This window comes from Cavia porcellus, unplaced genomic scaffold (assembly GCF_034190915.1).
Source record: "Cavia porcellus strain 051 isolate PalLab524CR breed Dunkin Hartley unplaced genomic scaffold, mCavPor4.1 scaffold_21, whole genome shotgun sequence".
NCBI classification, from domain to species: domain Eukaryota; kingdom Metazoa; phylum Chordata; class Mammalia; order Rodentia; family Caviidae; genus Cavia; species Cavia porcellus.
In genome coordinates, this window is record NW_026947504.1 from 10,492,066 (window position 1) to 10,517,622 (window position 25,557).

The 25,557-nt window shown below is 41.0% G+C and overlaps 1 protein-coding gene across 6 annotated transcripts in view; it reads left to right on the forward strand.

Moving 5' to 3' along the window:
* Positions 1-25,557, forward strand: part of Arhgap26 (Rho GTPase activating protein 26) — a 410,930-nt gene that overhangs the window by 323,849 nt on the left and 61,524 nt on the right. For all 6 annotated transcript variants that reach the window (XM_003477293.4, XM_023560545.2, XM_003477294.4 and 3 more), the window contains exon 20: positions 10,593-10,743. In XM_003477293.4, coding sequence (XP_003477341.1) covers positions 10,593-10,743 — 151 coding nt within the window. The remainder of the gene's footprint in view (positions 1-10,592; positions 10,744-25,557) is intronic.

Below are 25,557 nucleotides of genomic sequence, written 5' to 3' on the forward strand. Positions count from 1 at the left end.
TTCCTTCTGACAGACTGTGTTCCTCTTGACATCTGACTGGCCTTGTTTTCTCCCTGATCTGCACATGGCCTGGGCTCTCCGTGTATACAGGGGACTATTTGGAACAGGACTGACCTCACCCGCATCTGCTGAGCAAATGAAGGATCAGGCTACATGGTGATGTACTTCTTAGGTTTCCAGGAAAGCCACGGTCACCTAAGGTTTCCTACTAAGCACTGTACAGTGCAGATCGGGACAGGCCAGACAGCATCAAGGCTTAAGATAGGTCTGGGTTTGTGGCCCGAGTGGCACAGGAGCAGCTGCTCCTCAGGTCTTCAAGCACACTCTAGAACATGCAGGGAAGTTGGAGATGAGGAGAAAACCAATTAGATCTGTGTTCAAGATTAATTTTATCACTCAAGGGAGCGGAAAAGTTAAGGACATGTGAAAGCAGGCCTGCTTAAGCTGCAAAACAGGCTGCAGTGTCCTGTGTGCGTCAGACAATGAAACAACAGGGCTCTGCTCTCAGAGTAACAAAACACTCTGCAGAAACGGCCACGATCTCTGCATGCTCTGACTTTGGTAAAACATTTTAATTATAGTTGAATATCATATATACATATAAAAGCATATGAGTGTATTTTACCATATGTTCTGAACACACCTTATTTTTCTTAGGGAACCGGAATGATACTGGGCTGTTAGGGAAAGCACCATGGGAAGGGTGGTGGAGTCAGTGCTTCAGGGACTGGGCCAGAAACTGGAAGGTCCCCGGCTACCTGCACCTCCCAGGTTGCAGTCAGCCCCTATTATGTTAGACCAGCAGGTGCCAGTTACTGTGACGTTCTCACACGCTTCTCCCTTCGCTTTGGTCCATGGACAAAAAAACAAAAAAAAACCTTTATCAAAGCATTCTTTGGACTGAAAGTACACATAAAGATTATAGAGGTGACTTATGGAAAATGCATATTTGCGTAGAATAATGCCCGGCAGTTTAAGGCTTCTTTAGCTCAGTGCTTCTCAAGCTTCAGCCATTTACAAAAATCTCTGCTCACTTGTGGGGCCACAACTGCATGACTTAACCCTGGTATTTGTTTAATATATTTCAATTGATTTGAAAACAAACCACTTTTCTACATGATCTCATTCTGATATGTAAAGTCTCTAAGAACATGAATTTAATGGTCTCACTGTGTCATTCTCTATCATACATAAAAATAAATATGTAGCCATTAAAATAAAAAAATGATCACATCCCATGTAGAATTTTGTCTACCACCTATTATTGAATGTGCACCGTTAGTCTGGAGTCCACAGACTTGGCTCCTAATTTGGACTGACTCCAGTCTTTTTTTTTTTTTTTTTTTAGTTTAAATATACAAACTCATTTCTTTTATCTACTTGGCTGGTGTTGGGTTCAGAATATGTGAGGGGCTGTTTATGTTGCAGTGAACACTCACCACTAATGTATCATGCTGTGCACTTTCAACTTATTGTGACACTTGTCCAGGTCTGATGTGACCTTGCCTTTCTTCAGATTCTTGCCCTAGAGCCAAAACCCTGTTAGTGAATTGTACAGTGTAGGCACACATGGCACATACCTTCAGAATTGCTATGTCCTGTTTTGCAGAAGCTCATTTCTCCTTACGTCTGTGTGATCTCCTTCCAGTCCAGTTATGCTCCTTTATCTCCTCAGTGAAGTACTTACAGTTTAATATTTTCCCTTCATTCTACTGGCCAGTCCCCTTTGCAGTCCACTTGAGATGCTTAATGGCACTGAAGCTTCTGGAGTAGCCCCATTGGCTGGCTCCCTTGGAGGTTCCAGAAGTTTGCCATCAGCAGACATTTATCCCCGCTCTCTCCAGTGACCCTGTTCTGTGCAGAAGTTCAGCCCATTAGTTCCTGTCATGGGTGAATTTGTGCTGGCTTTGAACTGTTATTTGCCTTCCTTTTCTCAGAAAGGACATTCCTGAGGATCACTCTGAGAAATCTGTAGATTCAGTCCTATCTTAGACTCATGGAAATAGTCTGGCATGTTAGATGACAGTCACAAATGTGAGTCTCATTTTTCAGAAGTTTTTCCAGCTCTGCAGGTAGACTGGTTGTGTAACTCAGGCACCTGCCCACAGCTTTCTGCTTTAATCTGTGGGAATGAGTGGAATCTTGTCTGATGACTTTTTCTTTTTCCCTAAAGGTAAAACTGTCTTTTTGATAACAGTGATGTCTTCCCATAAGGACGAGCCACATGATTTCTTTTGCTATGTGCTAGGTGGAGATTTAAGTCAGTTACAAGGCAGCATATAACTTCTCTCCTGCAGGCAGTGTGCAGTGGACATGGGGGTTGGAATGAAATGGAGTAGCCTGAGCGATGCAAACTTCAGGGAAAAGGGCCATGAAAGTGATGGGAGAAAGTGAGATTTAAAAAGCATCATAGCAACACATGCAAATCATCAGGAAACCACTGACTATTTTAGTGAAGAGTGGGCTACATATCACAGTTGTCTATAGCTCATTAAGGAGAGTTTTCTAAAAGAGGAAATTTTGAGAAAGATACCAGAAGAAATGAGTGTCCTAATCTAGCCCAAAGGACAGAAAGGAGGCCTGTAGTGTAGAATGGAGCAGATGTGAGTTCTTTCCAAGATCCCGTGGGTGCCTCTGTCTCTAAAAGGTATGAGAGGCCATGGAACGAGAATTTCCCCAGATGTAACTTGAGAACCATTTTCCCATAGAAATTGGTTTTCTGTTTATCTGTGTTTAATTTATGTAACTACATTCTTACCAACTGGTTGCTTGTGCTAGGCATGTGAAGCAACATCATTTAAACTTTAAAATTATGATATTGATAACATCCATACTTTTCAGTTGGGAGGAAATAAAATTTATATTACATCATATACTCAGGGCCATTCAGCCTAAGAGTGGTAGCTTTGTACCCAGTTCATGCACTTCAAAGCTGTGCTGTTAACCAGTATGTCAGGTTTCAAGTTTCAGGAGTGGCATAGCTCCAGAGGAGAGCTGGTTCTGTCAGGGTTTGCCACCACCACGACCATCTCCAAACACAGCCTTATTTCTGAGGGAAAATGCTTCCTCATGAGCCTGGAAGGTAAACTTGCATTGAACTTGGAGCCTGCTTATTAGAAGCTAGGTGGCTGATGCAGGACAAATGGATGCAACTGATGAAGAGCCAAACAAGATTCAAGGCTCATTCAGTAACAATTTTGTAAAATTGTCATATGCCTAGAGGGCTGTTAAACCTATCATGACCTCATCTTATCCCCATAGTTAGTCTTGAGAGGCAAGTTCTGATCCACATTTTACAGACAAATAAACTGAGGCCAGAGCAGTTAAGTAGCCAGACAATTAGCAAATGGCAGAAAAGGAATTTGCCCATATGGCCTCTTCTCTCTGCATATTATCTCCATGAGGTCTCTGTCTGTTCTTGAGCTACAGAAGTGAAAACCTTGATAGAATGAGTTACAGAAGCAGTAAAAGCCATCTGTCTCAGCTTCCAGAGCCACCATGGGGGCAGCTGAGCCACAATGAATGGGCTCCTTAATATGCAGACTAGCAGGATGGAACCACAGGACAGCCTTCCCTCCTGATCTAGCGACTCTGACTAGATCTCTGACTCTGCGAAGGGTTTTCAGTGGTGGCTTTAGAATCTTGGGCCAAGGCACTCACTTTCCTGCGTGATCACCTCCAAACAAGATTAGAGCAAAGTTTTTCAGTTGCACTGGCAGATGGATGGCAGCAGAGGAGATTACTGTTTAATCTCCAAGTTTCCACACAGATGTATCCAACAGAAGCTGGACTAGAGCATTTGAGTGAGAAGTCCTGACATCCACGCTGCACTTCTCCAAGTCAGCTGTAGAAAGTAGAGCCGGAAGAATTAGAAGGAACTAGCAATGAGGACTTATACCTTTTAAACTTCTTCTAAGAGGTCACAAAGTGACATTTATAATTTGCTTTATCTCATGTTTTTAATATTTATACCAAAATACTGAAATGAGCTTCTTGGAACAGTGATTTTTCTATTGGAGTCTACGTTAGATTGCAGGGACCTTATTCTGAGTTAGGAGATTTTGACTGGGACTTGGTCATCTGTATATTTAAAAGCATATGGTGGTGTCCATACTAACTGAAGTTAGAGAAATTTAGCAAGGTGGGAGCAGAGAGATTGCTGGTCTGTCATTATCTGACTGTCTCTGCGACTCCCTGTCAGGATTTGGATGGTTAAAAACAAAAGGTCTACAGCCAGACTGACTTGTTTTATTGGCCATCTCTATCACCCACTACCTCCATGGTCTAGAGAACATTGCTTTCCTTTCCTGAGCCTCCCTGTTCTCATCTGTAAAATCTAACGTTAATAATAGTTGCCCCCGAGAATAGTTAACCTGAGTAAGTGAGCCCAGTGCATGTGAAGTACTTGACACTGGGCCTAGAACAAGGTAAGTACATAATAGCTGTTAGCTGTGATTATGATTATCAGCAGGTTGTAGTTTTACCTGACAGTTAATTCAGGAAGTAGTCCTCCTTTGGAGCCCATGGATTCCCAAGAAGAGGCCTGTGATGAGGGAGATGCAGAGTAACACTGGTTCCAGAAGGAATCTATTTGGTGCTTGAGTGCAAATTCACTAGCAACCTGAATTACATTGTAGCTGGTGGGTGTGGAGAGAGGAAGGATTCTTGGGCATTATTTCACATGGATCATGTTAACTAGCTGCAGGAATTATAGCTATGGTTAGTTCTTTAGTTCAGTTAATGCATCCTAGACCCTCTCCCAAGCCCAATGAGAAACTGAGAATTCGATTATATCCTTCTCATGTGTGTCTTCCTAAATGAAAAATGATTGGAAATTCATGCCATCCAGTGGCTTACATAATGCCTTTCTGTGAGCAGCCAAAGCTGTAGCTTGGGCCATTTTGCAGGTTGCCGCTAGAGATCACGGGCCTTCTGGACACACCTGTTTGCTTTGGCAGAAGACATATTTATTCACATAGAGTCCTATTGTCACACAGGCTGCAGAAGGTGTAATTTGGCCCTTAGTTTAATTATGTGTGGTTACTATGTGTGACTTAAAACCACATAGTTGATATAGCAGTTAAAGAAATGATGGGTGGAAAGCCAATGTCAAGAAAAAGTTAAAGATGGACTATTAAATTTAAAAAAAAAAAAGTTTAGGGGCTAGGGATTTAGCTCAGCAGCTTAAGCGCCTGCCTGGCAAGTGTAAGGTCATGAGTTCGATTCTCAGTATCAAAAAAAAAAAAACATTAAAGGCACATGTCTCTGGCATAATCGCTAAGTGAACAAAGCCGATAATGCAGGGTTAGCTGCAATATGATCCTTCTTTGTTGAAAGAAAAAATATAGCAGAACAACTGAGTGTTTAGATGCCAAGATAAACACAGCTGGAGAGTGCTCATGCAGGGCATTCATGTATGCTTTTTTATACTTTCTAAATTGCAGAGGAATGCTTATTTATTAGGTATTGACTTATTTTTAAGTTACTGAAAACAGAACTCCCTAATCGTACCTTCCATTTAGTATCTCAAGTCCATTTTGCCATGAGTCATGGTATAAAAATAAGTAAGGACATAGCTTCCTCTTCCCAGTGAGCACTGGAGTGAACAGCCTCTGTACGGGCTCCCTTAGGTACCAGGCAATGATAGGGAGCTGTACTCAAAAATGGTCCTCAAGTAGGCAAAGAGTCCGCTTCCTATTCAGCCATTGATTAGAGGCTTGCTCCTACCTTTCTTTTGAGCATGTTTGTTTTTAGTGGTGATATTTCAGACCCAGGCATCTCCATTGTACAACCATGTCTCACTCTTGTGAATGAATTCAATCGTAGGTTTGCTCAATGCTATCCCCATTTCCTTTGAAATCTAGTTTTATCAGCATTCTTCCCCATTCTGCCTACATAGGACCAAAACCAGAGGCTGTTTTGCTGAAGATAACCTGCCAAAAGCTTTGATATCAGGTGTTGTGTACATAATGAAAAGCTTGACCGTATTTTTCACTTACCAATTCATTGTTCAGTCCATCATTGCCCAACCTGCTCTTTAAGATTTTTTAATACAACATTGCCTAAACTGTTTTTATATACCCAAACATATTATCAAAACTGGTTTTTAAAATTATTTTTATGATAGAGACTGAGACAACTCATCATGAAATCAGACCACCTCATATTTACTGTGGCTTGGCAGGCCACTGTATCAGGACCAAAGCTATAGGAAATAAGGAGTGCTTCAGAAAGTTTGCTTCCAAGCTTCACATGTACTTGGGTGTTTCCCAGAGATGGTAAACTCAGAAATTGCTCTGCACTCATCATTTTTTATTGCAAAATTCATTAAGCTGCCACGCTATTATCATCCTATCTTGTCAAGATGATACATTACAGACTTCATTGCAAAACTTCAACAAGCAGGAGAAAGTACACCTCTCCCAGCCACAGTTCAGGAAAGCCTTTGGATATTTTTCTTGTGCTTTCCTATTTTTTGGTAGAAAGCTCTGTGTCTTTGCACATCTTTTTGGTAACTCCCCTTTCTCCTTCTTTGATCATGGGAAGAGTTTCCTGCTTTTGGCTCTGAGTGTCATGAGCAGCTGTTAAAGAACAGCCCTCTTCCTTCTGTTTGTTTTTTTTTTTAACCTTTACTCTTGAGTATGTTGAAAAGATAACATATTAGCCTGAATTCTGAGAAACTTCATGTCAATGGGAAACCTCCTCCAAAGTGATGTTGAAGACCTGTGTTTCATATTTACCTTCCATTTCTGTGTGTTCAGTGGGCCAGACATGTTCAGGCCTGCCAAGATGTATGAGTTTGGCTTGGCTGTGATGTGCTTTCCTGGCCTTGCCTCTGGGTTCTGTGATAAACAGACAACCTGTCTCCCTCCCCTGTGTGATGGAGTTGCCATTAAAATGAGTCGGAGTCACTTGGTAAATATGGAAAATGAAGTATCTTAGCTCCCAGATTTCCATGGCAACCCCCAGAACAAGTACAATATCACCAAAATTATTCTGTGGTTTTCCTTTTTTAGTTGTAATGATTTGGTTGCATACTCATGTTTTTCCACTCTTGATTTGTACAGAAAATAAAAATGCTATCCACTGTCAGCAGTACTTTGGTACAAAGAAATTAGTGATCCTTTTCTGAAGCACCTGAAGAATTCAATCAAACTATCTTTTTCTGTTCCAGCAAAGAAAAATGGATTGCATATTATTCTCATATTTATTATTTATGTTATAACTGCATCTTGGTATATGTGATGCATGGGGTAGGCACCAAAAATGTGTGGTAAACATTACCCTCAGTCGAATGGATACCTGTGACCAGGTAGTGTGTGCCTGTCCTTGAGTAGTTCGCATCACTAGGGAACAAGTTCATATCCAGTTGTCAGTGCTTTAAAATACATGTTTGTGAAAGCACCCAGCACATTACTGATACCTACTTATAATGGCTTAGGGGCTTATTTTTATCATTTCCTTATTTCTGGACCGTTTTATGTTTCAGTGTGTTTTCATTTGATTAATATTAAGAGACACTCTCGTTGGCGAACATGTTTGTGAAAGGAAAGCATTCTCACTGACTGCAGCCTGTTCCAGGCCCTGCTCAGTAGTGGACATTCTTTTTTTCTTTGTCATTTAATTGGTCACTGTGATCTTGATTTGACTCATAACTGGTTGTTGTATTTTTTTTTTAAGTCCACCAACCTGTAATTTATTTCCCCTCTCGCGACATAATTGCCATCAGTCCTTCCTATACTTTCTAATGAGGATGCCAGAGTTGGACTGATTCATCAGTGACTCAGTGAAGTCCAGCTCCGTTATTTGAAAGATTTAGTTTATTTTTACTCAAAAGAAGCCTCTGAGCTGCCTGTTCTCATGCTTTTCTGTTGGGAGCAGGTACTTATTTGCCTTTAGGGAGAAAAAAAATCCCTCCTCTTTTGAATGACAAAACGGAATCATTTTCTCTTTATTTCTTAATTTATTCCAAATTCTTAAGAATTTGTCTTGGGGTAGTTTGCCATAACCATTAAAACGGTCAATTTGATTCTGGTTAATCTGCAAGCTCTGTTTGGGTGAAGGCTCTGTTCTATTCTCTTGACTTTGCTAGTCCGTTGTGGGCCAAGGCCTTGTTTTCCACTAACCTCTCTTTTCCCTAGCAGGTTAGAAACAGAGATGCTATGTTCCATTTGCTGGGCCCTCCTGCATTAGGCCATAGAGTTGCCTAGTTTTTAATGCTCTAGTAGTAGATGTGTTCTTTAAAACATTGTCTACATCCAGTTTTTGGACTCATTTTGTGAAAATCAGGATTGTGGTAACATTTTATAAAGTAAAACATCTTTTTATATTGTTTTAAATGTGGTTTCAAGGTTTTGTCTTAAAATTGCTCATAGACCACTGAAGACAGACATATAGACCAATTGAAAAATACTTAAATATACCCATAAATAAAATACTCAAAAAATAATGTAAAGGTCTTCTAACTGTCTGGTGACCTTGTTTGGTATTCACTAGCTTCTCAATAAACATTAATTAAGTAAGTGAAAATTGAGGAAGTTTCATTTCAGGTATTTCTCTTTTCTAATAAATCATAATGGGGCAGAATGTCCTGATAACCATGTAGAAAAGCTAGTACATTTTTTAAAAGGTGTTATTTTAGGTTTGTAGGATCTTAACTCTCTCGTAGACAAGTGATGAAAATAGTCATATGAGATATGCAAATTATAGTTATTCTCTGTTTCCTGAGAATTCAGAAAATTATGTCATGCAGAATTGACCCTTCAAGTTCACAAACTGGAATGAGTAAGATTATTCACCTGTCTTCCTCTTATAAAGCAGAAAAGTCTTCACCTGACAGCCAAAGAAGAGTTGTCTTCACTCTCCCTCTTTCTGTGGTTCTACTTTGGGCTCTTTACAATTTTCAGGAATCTTGGTTTGAACATTCTGTGTGACGAGATTTCTGCTTGTACTGATTGATAGTAACAGGTGCTAAGTTCATTCTCTTGATGGCCCCCAAATTAGAAATTTTGATGATTATTTCTCTTCCTAGTAGCAAGTTCTGGTTTACAGGCTGTTATTCTTCCTGTTCTATATAACAGTTATAGTTTCTCTTTCTATCAGATTGTTTCTATATGAAATTCAAACCCTTGAGTTATGACTAGCTCTGAATCTCAGCAGTAACTCTAATAATATACTGTTTTGTTTTGTTTTTTCAAAATCTATATAGAGTTCAAAAATTTCCCAGGAACTTCACAGGGTTTTTATATCTTCTTTGGGACTTTTTATAGGGAATTAAGAATTTGCCAACATATTAGGCGGTATTATAGTGTGAGTATGTATATTTAATGTGAAAATTATTCTGATATCATTCCATAAGCATAATTTGTTTTTATAGACATGACTAGTGCAAAAAGAAAATATTTCTTATGACATCACTTTATTGGCTAAAGGGAGTTCAATTGTTGACCTGTAAATCACCATGTCACTGATTCTACCCTGTTCTAGGAATACTCTACCTGTCTAACTCTTGTCCAAAAAAGCCCAGTAAGAATTAACCCATTTATTTCTTGGCACGTGAAGCTTCTGTGAGAAACATCCGTAGATGCCGGTGGTGTATCTGAGACAAATGAGGGTGAAGAATGGCTCTGTACGTCTGCAATACCCCGCTGTACCAGTGGTGCCCGTGCTGTTGAACTAAATTACCCCCCAAACGTTTTTCAGTGTATGGTTCCAAGTTTCCCAAGATGAGAAGAGACAGAAAGTTCTTTTCTTTGAGCAGTATTCTACAGTTTACAAAACACATTCCTGCGTATGATCCCACTTGATCCTCATGACAGCTCTGCAAGCTGTGCTAGGCGACTGCTTCTCCCCATTTTGTAGATTCATTAACCAAGAATCTGAGAGTGGAAGTTGCCTGACCCACACACCCAAGCAGAGACGAATTCTTGAAGAGAACTCAGGTTTTCTCCCTCTTGGCTTCATAAGATTCACCAAGCATGCAAGGGACATCTGCTTGGACCATGGACTCAGTTTTTTGTTTTGTGTGTACAGACTATTGTGTAACCGCTTACAGTTCTGTCACAGATAGTTAGGGATCAACACATGAAGCTAGAGCTAACACAAGGATATATCTGGGATCGGGTCAGAAATTTAGACATAAGGAAGTTGGGGGCCAAATAAGAGATTTGATGATGAGGAGCTGTAGAGTTAGAGGTAGTTCATAGGCTGGGAAGCCTGACAGGCAGGCTTTTTATAATAAAGAGGGAGTGTCACAGAAGCCAAGGGGATATGGCTAAGTGTAAGCAGTCTCTGAAGACTGCTCTGCGTTCTGAGTACCCACTAAAAGGTAGCACAACTTGGAGTGCAGTGGCAGGGCCACTCTTAGGAAAAGGCTGGCTCATATTACAAAAGGAAGAGGGTTTTCCCCTTAAAATTTCATGTCACCCATTCCCTTTGTACTGTTTGTTTCCCACTGCAAAATTTGCTTTTCCCTATGCCTTTTTTAAGCTTTGAAAATCTCAATCAAGCCTCATTATTTATAATTTTGAATAGGAACAAACTATCACTATGCAATAATACTAACACTGGACTTGTGATCTTTTCCCTGCCAGAGGAACAAAGGAACAGCATCATAAACTCCAGTTTGGAATCTGTCTCATCAAATGCAAACAGCATCCTTAATTCCAGCAGCAGCTTGCAGCCCAATATGAACTGCAGTGACCCAGACCTGGATGTGGTCAAACCTACCCGGCCCAACTCACTGTAAGTACAACATCCACCTGCCTAGGGTCTCAGTCAGCCAGTCTACGAGAATGTACTCTGGGTCCATCTGTCACGACTGTGATGTAAACTTCTCCTTAAACTTGGAGCTTGGCTGGCTTGCTGTGGAATTTTTAAGCATCATCATCATAAAGGGGCGTCACAATTATTAACATGCTGCTGCTTGGCCTTGGTCATCTTTGATTTACTGTCCTGCTGAGATGGCTGTGGTAATGGCTACTGCCGGCGCTGGCTGCTGGGCATGAAAAGCAATTTCTTTCAGTTTCACAAACCCCAGAGACTGTGGTAGCTTAGTAAATCAGTAGCCAAGTCCATTGAACTCATTGGTGTGATCTCAGTTTCCCTTTCTGCTGGCTGTGTTAGCAGTGCTCAGTGCTACCTCCATGCCTCTGGCCATAAAGACAGGCCCGGTGCCCTTTGTGTCTGTGCGTTCTCAAACCTTAGTGTGACTGTGATCTCTCACTAGAGACTTAAAAGGGGCCCTTGTTACTTCACTTTGAACCCTGAGCAGCCATAGCCAAAATAGGCAGTTTGGGGACTGATTGTCCAATCCGCCTTCAGAAACTGTTCTAAAAGGGCCAAAAAGTTCTCCCTTGTGGCTCCAACCTACATTGCTTAGCATGCTTCTTCAGGCCACACAATAAATCTTGTCAGCTAGAACCTTTGCCAAAAGAATGAGAGGCCGTGACCAGAACAACTGGACTCAAGCTACAGCTATAGAAGAGTCAGGAAAAAGCGTGTTGACTTTGCTTTTCTCTAGTGAAAAGAGTTCGAAGTTCCGCCACAAACTGGCTTCAGGCAGTTGCTTCACTTGGTGAGATAGCAGCACGAGGGTGCGATACAGGGAAGGCAGCAAGGTTTTCCTGCACCTCTGTGTACTGTGCTCCTGTGCCAGGGTCTTGCTGTTCTGTCTCTTTAAGGTGCGGTATTTTTATATCTATAAAATGGATCTAATAATTTTTGCCTTACAGCAGATTAAAGGATATGAAATGCTCGTGAAGAAAAATACTCGAAATTATATGTAAGAGATACTTGAAATGAAAACACAGCTACAGTGTAAGATGAAATCTTAAACTGTGGAGAAGTCAGATCTCTTTTTAGTTCTTGCATTTTAAAATTGTACCAGCATTCAGAAAGTTTGATCGCTTGCCCTTTATTTGGTGGGTAATGTTTTAGTTCACCAAGAAGTGGACCAGTGCCTCCAAAACCTGAAACAGTTGAGTTTATCCAGCTTGTGGACAATAAGTCTATTCTGGTTTTTCATCACCAGATTTACCTGTAGAACCACCTGGCCTTGCCAAATGCTTTCTCAGGCTCTCTTATACCTGCTTTCCTGGACTTTAAGGAGAGTCTTATTTTTCTCCTGTTTTTGATTTAAGTCTCTGTATCCAGCAGTTGCTAAAGTTATTTGTTGCTCAGCATGAGCAAAGTTGAACTTCTAGACCACGTTGCTTCATATTTCCTGATATTAGCCAATCAGTACCAACCAGTGGTCTTTAATCTGTTTTTAGCTGGTTGCTCTGGGCCCCTGAGTCACTGCTCAGAACAGTATGTTCCAAGAGGGTGTTTAGGCAGCTAAGGGAAGGCTGGTGTCTGTGTAGGAATATCCTTTAAACAGGTCCTAGAGGTGGCATCTTGAATTTTTTTTTTTTTTTGAGTAGCAACACATGATTTTTTTTTTATATCTACTAAGGATCACTGCCTACTCTACCCAATACAGACTTGGGGGGCTTTCCCAGGAAGGGAGGACAGGAATAGTTCTACTTACTCATTTTTTGGAGGAGGATTGGAGATGGAAGTGTGGGTGTGCTTCCGACAAGACTGCTATTCCCAAGCCGAGTGAGTCTGACTGATATCTGTGAGTCTTAAGGACAGGAAGGACTTGAGGCAGAAGCAGTGTAATAGCAGAACTGGAGCCAGCATTTGCCTTATCCTCCAGCGAGTCACATGCTAAAGCCTTCGTAAGTTTCACAAGCAGGTCCTGCAGCTATTTCAAAAATCCAAGGCATTTTTCTAGGTTCCATCTATCCCTGTGTTCCCTGCCTGAGGTTTGCCTGGTGGACTATGAATGGGAGTTAGGCAGTCCTTATAAAAAGGAAGTCTTCCCTTCCCTGAAAAAATTAATCCTGAGAAGCCAGTGAGCACATGTGATCAAGCTCCCTCATACCAAATAAGAACCATTCATTCTGTCCACCATCATTCAGTTTGAGTACACGGTGACCCTTAAATGGGAATGCATGATATGGATGGAAAACAAAGATGTAGAGTGCCACAATCAGCCGCCTATTAACTGGGTATAAAGTAAGGAACCATTCACCAGGAAACTACCTATTCTTTTTATTTTGTAGATTATTTCTCATGAGGAAATAAATACCTTTTGGCATTTATGATACTTTGCTGTATTGTTGATAAATCTTTTCATAATTCTTTGAGGACAATAATAGAGAACCATTTGGAGCTTTCAATATACATATAGCCTGCTATGCCACGTGTGCCACAGGTTCACCACCATTTCAGGAAGTCAGGGCCCTCTTGTTTGCATGAGCATAAAGCTAAATCAGTCATCAAAATTAGAGGTGCTGCCATTCTACCTATGCCATGGCAAGGCTGTGTGTTTGTGTTTAAATCTTTGGCAGGGTCTCATCAAGACTCTGGGGGTAGATATTGTTCCTAAAGATTCAGGGACAGTTGGTAAACCAGGACCAAAGTCCATGTGGTCTGAAATTATCAACAAGTCTTGCTGAATATCTTTTGTTCCTAAATCTGTGCTAAGCTTCCTTGGATAAAATAGAAAAACAGAATTCCTGCCCTCCCTATGTTTATAATCTGACTGAGGAAAGACAGTGGTGTAGAGCAGTACTAACTAGGTCTCATAATGTATCACTGTGTTCAGAGTTCAGTATTAACTGAGTACCTCTGAGTACACATACTTTGATTCAGAATACTGGACGAGGTAAGGCAAATGGGAAGATTTCAATAGGTGAGTGAAGAACATTCTAGGAAAGGGAAGCAGGAAGTAGAAATGATCCAGGGTAGATAAACGAAGCCTACAGACATAAGTATTACGAGAGGGAGCTACGGTTTGTCCACTGTCATTACTATCAGAAAACCACATAAAATGAAGCAACCTTTAAAATCAGAAGACTTCATATAAAAATCCAAATTTCATGCTGAAACAACTGGATGTTCACCTGCAAAAATACAAATCTAGACATGGATTATATACTTTTTATTCACATTAACTCCAAATGAGTCATAGGTCTACATGTAATATTGAGACTCTTATGATGTAGGATAGAACTTAGGTGATCTTGGGTGTGGTAACTTTTTAGATGCAGCACCAAAAGCATAATCTGTGCAAAAATAACAACAACAAAGCCCAGTTAAATTGGATATCATTTAAATTAAAAACTTTTACCCTGTAAAAAAAACTGTTAAATTTATAAAGCGATAAAACATAGCCTAGGAAAAATATATGTAAAACACATATCTAATAAGGGACCAATATCTAAGAACTCTTTAACATTCAACACTAAGTAAACTGATGGCATACTTAAAATGTGAGCAAGAAATCTCAATGGACATCTCACCAAAGAGATTCAAATGGCAAATAAGCATATGAAAAGGTTTCCACATTACATGTCACCAAATAAGTGAAAATTAAAGCAATAAGAGATAACACCACACACCTATGAGAATGACCAAAATCCCAGAGTACTGGTGAGGCTGTTGGCCGGGATGTGGAGCCACTCTCGCTCGGTGCTGCTGGGAACACAAAGTGGTACAGTCACTGTAGAAGACAATTTGGCTTTTGTCTTACAAAAGTAAACATATTTCTACTATCCGATCCAGTGGTCCTTGATATTTACCCAATTGAATTATAAACATATGACTTCACACAAACATCCACATAGATTTTTTTAGGTAACTTTATTCATAATTACCAAAGCTTGGAAGCAGTCAGTATGTCCATCAGTAGATGTGAGTAAGTAAACCTGAATTCGTATTGCTAAGGCAGAGAAATCAATCTGGAAAGAATGTAATATTGTATGATGGTATAGTATGAAATGGTATGATACCAACTAACTGACTCTGAAAAGTGAAAAACTTGGGTTTATAAAAAGATCAGGTTGCCAAGAATTCAGAGACAAGGGGAGCCAGATGAACATTTAGGACACAGGCTGTGAAAGCATGCTGCGTGGTGGATACGTGAGATTATGACCTTGCTAAAACCAGTAAAATCCATAGAACACAAAGAATGGAACTATGGTCTTTAGTTAATAATAATATATCACTGTTGGTTTATCAGCTGCAACAAATGTTTCATATTACTGCAAGATATTAATAATTGGGGAAGGTTAGCGAGTAAGCAAGAGGGGTTATATGGAAACTTATTTTGCATCATTTTTCTGTAAAACCAAAAGTACTCTAAAAAATTATTAAAGTCTAGATTTCCAATTCCTTTTGAAAGGGAGAAGGTTCAGCTACATGGAAGCTAAGTGTTACTTAATGGGAGAGGCTGTCCAGTCCCCATGCTCATTGGCTTGTGTTTCTCCTTTAGACTTTCTTCCAGCAGTAGATTAAATGTAGTCCAGAATCTGTGCGGCCCCTCCCGTTAAGAGCTGGAGCCCTTGAATCCAGGCTGACCTTCACTCGTAAACTTAATTTGGCCAATAGAACATGATAGGAGTGATATCATACAACCTGCTCATCCTCAGCCTGCTTTGCAGTTTCCTCTCTGGACATATGGAACCCAGCTGCCATGTACGGAAGCCTGTTCTAGCCTCCTAGAGAGGGAAGCCCAGCAGTCAGCTAAATGTAGCCACATGAGTTAAAAGCTGCACAACTAGCCCGTAGACTCATGATAACTAATACATGGAGTTCAAGTAGTTTAATACACTGCAAAAGTTAAACAAGACAAGGCCTAAGGTTTTGTGTCCTGGGAGTCATGGGCACCTACCAGGGGATGGGGCTGAGCTGCCTGAGTACAACGGAAAGGTATGGAAAGTTCTCATGGCAGCATAGAGCCATGTGGGAACTCACCTTTAAGTTTTTAGAATCTTCTTTGAAAGAAAATGACTAATAACTTAGATTCTAAGAAATTAAGAAACAAAACAAAATCCCTAGCTAATGGCTGTGGCAAACAAGAAAGTTGGCTCAAACATTGGAATGGTAAGCAGGAAACCCTAGGTTTTGATCCTGGCAGCAGCAGAGACTGACTGATAATAGAAGTCCTTGGCCTTGAACACCCTGCCCCCCCACTTCCTAGGCTGGAAGAGGTCGGGCTAACTCATGTGCAAGAATGGAGCTTGTTCAGTGGATGCTTGCAAAAGGCTCCGGATGTAAAAGTTCCCCTCTCCTTCCACAATGACCAGTTAGAATTAGCATCCTGCCAACCCTTTTCTACAAGATAGTGAATTTTGAAGGATGACCTCAACAAATGCTGGGAAAGAAGACTGGGGATGTCCCATTAGGGACGTTACATCCTTCAGTAATTCCCCCAAATTGGAAACTCTCTGGAGGATGCTTCCTGTAGGCAGCTGAGGTAGGGGTGGGTGGGCTTCTTAAGACTGAAAGAAGGCTGAGGTGGAGGAATGCACCCTGGCAGAGCCCAGTCTCTGAGTTCTCCCCACGTGATCCCCACATCTGAAAAATGACAACTGCTCAGTAGCCTTGTACATTAGGCCGATTTTTCTCATCATTTCCTCTTAACACACACACATGCATGCATTTCCAAGTTTTTTCTGGTGACCTAAAAGATGCACACAAGCCACATGCCTGCAGGTTCTGCCAGAGTCAACTGTTCTCTCCTGTCTTAGAGACCAATGAGCAGTTCAAGCCCCATCCCTGGAATTCAGAGGATAAACAAGGCCTGCTTCCAGGGGAGTTGTTTCTCTGAAGCACTTCTGGCTCTTTCTGAGTTTGATTCAGCTGTTTGCTCATGAAATTTGGAGAATACTTGGCTAGAAAGATATCTCTAAAATTTTACTTATCTTCTGCTTATTTAGTTAACATTCATTCAAATATCAGTTGAATACCTCCTGTGGGCCAGGTGTGGTTCTGAGCATTGAAGATACAGCAATTAAAAAATAAAATGAAAGGAATTGGGATGTAGCTCAGTGGTAGACCACATGCCAAGCACATGCAAAGCCCTGCATACCATCTCCAGCACTGCAAGACAAAACAAAAAACAAAGAAAAAAAGAGTTTCTGCTGTCAGGATTTTCCGTTCTGTTGGAGACAGGAGAAAAATCTCTGTCTAACATATCAGATGGTGGGACGTTCTGTGGAAAAAAGTGATGTAGAGCGAAAGAGGTTTGGAGCATAGGAAGTGACTCTAGTTCTCTACAGCACTTGTGTTTCCTCATCCATAAAACGGGGTAATCAGACCCTTCCCAAAAAGTGCCGTGAAGATTCACGTGTGTAACATGTATGAATGGCAGCAGTTGTTTGGCATAGTTCCTGGCGTGCACTATTCCTTGCTCTATCCCCTCACCCTGGTGTGCACTTTGCCTTTGTGGAGAAGGGTCCCGGCTTTTGCTCCTCTCCCTTGCACCAGCTCCCTTTCTCCAGGGTGAGCCTGGAGCTGTCTCTGGGTCCAACCTTGGAGCTGTTGCTGCTAAGCACGGGCAGGTGCTGCCCTGCCTCTGTCCCAGGTCGCTGGCACAGGCACGCCTGTTCCTGGAAAACTTGGAAATTTCCAGATCCCACAGGTACCTGCTGAACTGTGTGCATAGCTTTTACTTAGTGGCACGAAATGAATCAGAAAATGAATAATATGCATTAGATAAGTGATCATTTATGAGATCTTTTGTAAAAAGATAATTTTATGATCCCAACGGTGTTGTCTGCCAAAGGAGTTACACCCAAAGAGTCAAATATGATTTTCCTTAAACTGTCTGGGAGGGGGTTGCTTTAAAACTTGATAATGATTTTGGTTTTTGATTTGGTCTTTTGTCTTTTTGGTTTTGGATGTCTGTTGGTATTTGTCGTGGAAGTCAGGCATTTGAGAAAAGTTTTCCTCTGTGGTTAGATCAGCTGCGTGTGGAAGAGGATCTTCTTGTTAGATTGAGGGTTCTGCTGCTCACCCACCTGCAAACAAAAAGTTCTTTTCAAATGGCTTTGCTTGCAAACTTGAGAAATATCTTGAGAGAATAGTCATTCTCTGTGCTCCACCTCACAGTTAGCCTGTTGATTTCAGCTTCCTGACACTGTTGCTTCTTGGATGTTACTTGGTGGGCTGCCAAGGCTACAGCTCCCCCAAGTAACAATCCCCTGTTTTCAGAGACTGTTACTGCTGTGTCTCCTCACCGTCTTTTCTAAGTGGCCTCAGTCAGCATCTCCGTTTCAGAAGCCTGGCTGGGTTTCACTTGGTTGAGGGTGGAGATTCCTGGCTGGTGAACTGTCTGATTTTTATGGGGTAAATGTGTTTGGTATTAGCAGCTCTTTATTTTTAAAAAAATATATAAACTGCTTCGGGCAGCCTTCACACTTCATGAGCCAGTAGAATTTCTTTCCCAGCCACCAGGGCTGTCTTCCGCATTAGGTCTCTACAGGCTGTCCAAGGATTAGGGTGGGGGTCGGGTCACATTTGAATGCCTGGCCACATCCCTGTTTTCCAGCACAAATGGAAAAAAAATGTTTTCTCTTACATGTGTTCTTTTCTTTTTCCCTTTACAAACTAAAATCATATAAAGGGTTTGTATTTTTCTGTAAATTTATTAATCTTACTAAATAATCTAAAGGAGCATCTCAAATTTGCCATGACATACAACACATTTTTTTTAAAGCCTTGAGGTTTAATTAAAGGTATGAATGAATGAATTTCATTCTGATTTTAGCTGTCCTCAAATGCCGTATGCGCACTGTTTTATATGTGCACGTAGGTGTTAGACAATTTAAATCTGAAATTTTTGGTAGGCTCTTCGGGGAGGAAACAGGCTTAAGATTTTACATGGCTTTCAGCACTACTATTTCTGTAAGGAACTTTGAAGAACTTGACAGCTATTTTTCGCACTTAGAGTTAATATGAATTGTTCCTCCCACTCGGTCTATAATCTAGGGGATCTTATTGATGGATTCACATTTTAAATTTGGTGTATTAAAATTACATTAGAGTTAAAGCACTGCTTTTTAAATGTTTTCAGTGAATCAAGGAGGCAAATGCTTACTTAGCTAGGAAAATATTCCTAGTTGGAAACAGCCTCAGGATCTTCTTTTTAACCAGTTTTCTGTTCTAAGGAGCTAGAAAATTGATTGCATTTTCCAGTGGCTTCCTTTGGTCTCTGTAGCACTGGCCTTCCAGGGCATAGTCTCACTTCAGTGCAGTGTTCAAGCTGTGACTCTGGATATGGTCATGGGCATCACCTGAACTTGACAAATGCTCAGCTCCTCTTCTGGCCCCTCACTGGAAGTCTAGAGGCAGGGCCCAGGGATCTATTTTTTCCAAACCCTGGTCTGTGCTGAAGTCTGAGAACCGTAGTGGTTCAGTGCATTGGCTTGATGGACTTCCCACAAGGATCAAATCAAGACTTATCTCACTGTAGCTCTGAGGGTCGGCAGCAGCATTCTCCAGTTGCCCACATCGTGATGACAGTAGGGGGCTTCCCAGGGCCCTGACTCAGGTCGCAGGTGATGCGGATGAGGAGGGCTGGGTTTGCTTCTCTGAGGAACCCAGTTAGCCTGCTAGTGCTGCACTCTCAGATTCCCCAAGGAAACCCAGTCGTCTTCTTTGCACACACAGCCTTTCCCACAAATCAAGAGAGAGTGAATGCATCACTTAAGCCAACAGATCTCTTTCTTGGACATCCACTGTTTGTGTGCAACAGAGGAATAGGATGCTGGTACATACTGATAGGAAAACAGCTTTCAAGGGTGAGTTGTCCTGAAAGTGATGGATCTGCATTAACATAGATAGAAGATCAGAGATTTTCAAGTCAGTGTTTTCCAGACTAAGGCAGGTTAAGGCAGGGGAGGCAATGCTCAGGCCCGAGCTAGGTTGGACAAAGTTCAATATGTTTTTGACTAATGGGGTCAACACTTGCCTCTGCCATTTCCTAACGGTAAACTTGGACAAGTTATTTGCCTACTTTGATCAGAATCTCTTCTGTGAATTGATAATGATAATAAGAATATAACTTACTTTCAAGATTGTTTTCAGGGTAGATGAGATAATGCATTCACAGCATGATGCCTTTATAACATTTAGTACATGGCCAGCTTCAGAGCAAGCAGTAAATAAAAGTTGGTTGCCACTATAAAGTCATTGTGAGTATTAAGCCCCCCTCACATTTTATCAGGGGCATTGGGACATATCAGACAAAACTGGGAGAATACAGCAGAAGCAAGACTATTTCTGGATCTTGCAAGAACAGAATGGGTGGCAGCCTAACAGACTGCCAGGCCCCCAGGCTGGCTACAGTGAGCAGTTTAACTCCTGTGTTCCCCTCCCTCTTTCCTCATTGGCTTGAGTACTGGGTTAGGGAGTGGTGGGGTCACTATCACCTCGATAAATGCCTATACCTTTAGCCTGCTGCCTCTAAATATTTTGTGAGTTTTAAAAGTAAAAGATTAAGCTACAGGAGTAACTTTATTGAATTAGGTTTCTGTTTTGTTTTGTTTTGTTTTGTTTTTGAGACAGAGCCTTGCTATATACAGTTCAGGCTGGCCTTGAACTCTTGATGATCCTCCTGCCTCAGCTTCCTGAGTACTGAGATTACAGGTGTGCATCACAGCCGGTAACTTATCAGCCAGTGCCGTAATGGCCAGAGGTTTTTCAGTCAGAGTTAGTGTAGTAAATCCCATACTTTTGACATCTGTCCTTCCACCTTTGTTTAGAAACATCTCAGATGCACAGCCTCAGTCAAGCCCTTATCCTGAAAATAGACCACTTTAAGTTTTTATTTCTTAAAGTCATGTGCCGAGAACATGTATTTTGGTCAACAAAAATGAACTGTGTATGCAACTGCAGTTCCATAGAATTACAGCACCTAGTGACATTGTAACTGTCTGTTTGAACAATTGTATTCTATAATGTTCGCACAATGATGAAATGATGGAACAATGCATTTCTCAGAACATACCCCTGTTGATAAATACAGTTTTATTTTTATGCTATTTGCTTAGATTGCCCACCAATGAATAAGCCCTCATTGTTGATTTTTTTCAGTAGTGGCAATAGATGATTAGTCAGTATTTATTTTGCTTGTTGTATCCAGATGTGACAAAGAGCAACTCAAGGTTTCCAAATTACGATTTTTAAAATAAATAATATGCCTAAAACTGAATTAACTATAAATAATAAAATACGATGGAGTCAATGGATGCACTGCATTATAAGACAGTCTTCTAGTGGTTTGCATAATCAGAAGACATAGTGTTTACCAAGCCACCTGCCCTATTGTTTCTCCATTGGGTGGAGCCAACTGGAACTACACTAATTAGGCTAGAAACTAATTGCATTCTTCATTCTGCACTGGGGAGTAATTTAGCCTTAGGAATTCCCCGCTTTCTCTGACTCTGTGTTAATTGGACTGACATTAGGCAAAAAGGAAAATGATTTCTGAAGGAAAGTCATTTCTGAAATTCTGCAGCTCAGTCATTCGCTGCATTTGCTCCCTGCCACAGATACTCTTCCAGTGTCTGTCAACTTCCTTCACACGGAAGCAGTGTTTTCCTGAATACATTGCTGCAGTATTTTTCCCAGGATTATGGAAGACAGCTGGTGTGTTAGCTTTTCTGATGCTGTGACAACATACCTGAGAAAAACAACTTAAGGAGTAAAGATTTATTTTTACCATGGTTTCAGAAGATTCAGATCTTAGTGATCTGGCTCCGTTGCTCTTGAGTCCTCAGTGAAGCAAACCATCATGGCAGAAAACGTGTGATGTGGAGCAAAGCTGCTCACCTCGTGATGAACTGAGGCAGAACAAGAGCATGAGCTGATGGGTTTCCACCTTCCTACCACTTTGGTAGCATCCGGGACCCAACCCTATTGATAGCGCTGCCCATACTGAGAGTGGTCTCTTCCCCCACTGCCGTGTTTGCTGACCATTATGCCAGTCATCCCTGGAAACACCTTCATAGTCACACACACAGAGGTGTACTTTGCTAATTTCCTAGGCATTTCTCAGTCCAATCAATTTGACAGTCAAGATCAGCCACTACAGGACCAGGAATACAGCTCAATGACACAGCATCTGCCTGCTACCGTGAGGTCCTGAGTTCAGTTCCCAGTATCAAAAGAAAAAAGGAAACAAAGACAAAAATTAACCATCACAGCTGGTGATGGGGCTTTTCCTTAGCTGTTGTCAAAAATGCTAAGGAAAGGAATGAGATAGCTGCCTACCCCTAGACAGCCCTAGTATCTCTGGGTGCCGTGTCTTGGAGAAACCACATCTTTGAGAGATGAAACAGCAAGGGGGATGAAAGAGGAAGAAAAGGAAGGGCCCATATTGTCCACAAATAAAGGAAAGGATATTCGTCCAAGGGCAATGTATTAGGAGCCTAAGAAGAAACATCAGCACAGTCAGAACAACCTGCTTCAAGGAGGGTTTGTTTATAAAAAGAATCATGCAAGTGAATCACAAGAGAGTACTGTACACCAAGGAGTCACCGCCCTTAGGCTAAAGAGTCATGAATGGAAAATAGTACCAGAATTTAGACACAGGGAAAGTTGGATTGTCAGGGCCCTGACAGATGCAGTCACCCTTGGCGCCCTCTCCCTGTCTTTCTCCTCACCTCTCTCTCTCTCCCCCTCTCCTCTCTCAGTCTGTCGGTCTGTCGGTCTGTCTCTCTCTCTCTCTCTCTCTCTCTCTCTCTCTCTCTCTGTCTCTCAGAGCAAAGTACAGCGGATCCCATTGCACTCCTGTCTCTGGATTATTTCAAATTTGTTACTAAAACTGGGAAACCCCAACTTAGAAACCAAAAAGTAAATTTTAGCATTGAAAAACTACTCACAAACTCCTCCCACAGCCCCCAACCAACATTGTAAAGTAGTACAGTTATCTTGAGATACTTCTTTCACTTGATTTTCAGCTATCATTTTCTATTTGATTTCTTCCCAATTTCCTTTAAAAGTTCCATTTTAAAGAAATACATAAAAGAAAAACCTTCACTCCTGACTCTTACGAAGATATACTGGGGTTACTCAATAATAACTGGTCGTTGCCCTGGTAACCTCAGACATCTGCTTCAATCACTGTATTCATCCCTATCTTGCACCTTCAAGAGTAAGTTCACCTGCTTTGTGCTGATGAAGAAGGAACGTTTTAGTAATTTTATAATCTGTTCAACTCCTACTGTAAGAGAAGTGGTATTGTTTGTGACTATTCACTAAAAGTTTTTGTTAATGTTTTGTTTTTTGCTAAAAAAAAGTAAGATCAAATAGAATTCATCCTAGATTTTGAGCAAATCAGAAAGCGCTGTTCACTCTTTGATTTAGCCCTGTACTCTTAACTTGAGAGGATTTAAGTAGATGAAGCTTGAACACTGGAATTTAAGAATAGCTGTGTCAAAGGAAGAATGGGAGGATGAAATTGGCAAGCCCATTGTCATGTCAGATATCACTGACAAGGATTACAAGAGCCCATTAACTCCTGCACTTTGACTTGAAGACTACTGCTGGAATTTGATAGATTTAAAGATGAAACACAGGAGAAATTTATTTTCCGTTCAGTTTTCTTCTACTGTGTCATAGCAGAACTCTACTTCCTCCTGTAGAATCTATACATTGAAAATTAGAGCATTGACCTCTTGGTAGGAGCTTCATATAATTCTCTGCTTCCTCTGGGGGAGAAAGAGTACTGCTATCCCTATCAGGCACGTCCTCTTTTACATTCCTCCCTTGACCCTTTCTATGAATCAAGAATTAGAGGAAATATGTCCTTCATCATCCCATGGCAAGACTTACAGTGTTTGATTGTCACAGTGAAAATAAACTGGCAGTAGATCAAGGATCAAGAAGTGGAATCATGGGAATCTTGGACATGCTAATCCAATAGAGACAAGATGCACATGTTAGTGACTGACATGCCCAACACAGTCATCCAAACAGCAGTTAGACCCCATACTATCCCAAGAGAAAACTGCAAACATTCATTATTACTGAACTCTTACTTTTCTCTACCCTTACATCTCTCTGTAACAGAAACTTATTATCATCTGTGTTTCCCTTTGGAGTATTGCACCACCAGTTGAATTTTTGCTGCTGTGGCCTAATTGCAGTCTAGAGTACTGCTTAGAATCCAAAGTCAACATCTGGAATCAGCCAGATCTTCCAGACAGTCCCTTCCCAGTTGAAGTCATTACTTGAGGCTCTGAAAAAGGCTAAATTGCCCTGTCCCTTCAAATCTCTCAATGCTCAGGTGGAAGAGTTCAGATGTACATACAGAGGAAGGCATTGCTGCTGTTTTAAGACAGATTCTTAGTAGTGAGTAGACTGTCATTTACCTGGAAATAGTTACTGCTGCATGAGATTATCTCCACAATTGTGCATTCTATGGGCAGCATTTCCAGTAGTCCTCCTAGTTCCTCTTGTAGCTCTGCTTTAAAGTTTATACTTTCCTTGTCTCCTTGGACTAGTTTACTGTGAACTTGGGAGGAGGAACTCTAGTTTTATGCCCCAAGTATTTTGTTGTTGTTGTTTTGTTTCTAACGTGTTCACCATAAGGCTTGCTCCATCACAGACTATAGAGGTTGTCAGATTCTGGGATTAGAAAAGAGACGGTGACATCCCAAATGTATTTCACACACACACATAGAGATCTGTATGGCTCCAATGATTTAGATGCCAAAAGACTTAAATGTGGATTGTAAGAATGATATAGGGAAATAGCAGATGGTATAGAAAACTGGAATTTGATCATTCTAATATGTTGCATTTTTGAAGGCCACTTATCCCCTAAGACTTTCTCTTCGGAGATGTCTGTACTTTTTTTTTTCTAGTCAATATTTTATTAACAAAAATCTGTAACGATTTCTTATAGAAAGCCCTAAATCAAGTATCTCATTAAATTTAAATTTAATTCAGACTTGTAGAATTGTTTCCTGATCTTATATGGGAAAGAAAAGTTTTCAAAATCAGTAATTCTCTAAACCTCAATCAGAATAGCTAGGAAAAAATAAGTGAAGTGAGAGTGTGCCTTGCCGTGGCTTAGGGGAATTTCTGTCAGTAAATTTTCATGTGATATCTAAATCTCTAGCTAGGACTGAGGGCTCATTTTTTGTTCTTTGTCTACAAGGAGTTTCTAAATTAAGTGCCTTCTATCTCACCAGGCGGTTGTGAATTCTGCCTTGAGTTTCAGCATGAATCAGCTATATATTATGCACACAAGCAAGCACCCTGGCTCAGCATTACCAAGAAAGGCACTCTTCAAGCTGTATTTCCTTTGCATCTCTGTCTGATTTTTCCACACTATACTTCCACTTCCAGAAATGTCAGCTCCCAGAGTTCATTTTTCTCAATGGTGTTACCAATTCCAGTGGCAATACACACGGAGGCTTAATAAAACTGGCGCTGATACCTTGCGTGCAGCTGGCTCTGAATGGGAGCACAGAGAGCTCTGTCTGTCAGCTTTTAACCTGAAGCCTCCTGTTGAAACCCAGGCATAGGTGACTTTCTACTGTCTATCTTCTTCTGCATTTTGGTTCACCTCTTAAAAGCAAGTTTATAGTGTGACCCTCTGAAGTTGGCATGCTTCATGAAGAATTAGTCTCTATGTGCAGAAATGTTCAGGGAAACTTAAAACCCTCATCTAAAATCTGAATATGCAATCAGCATTTGGGGCCCCAAAACAGG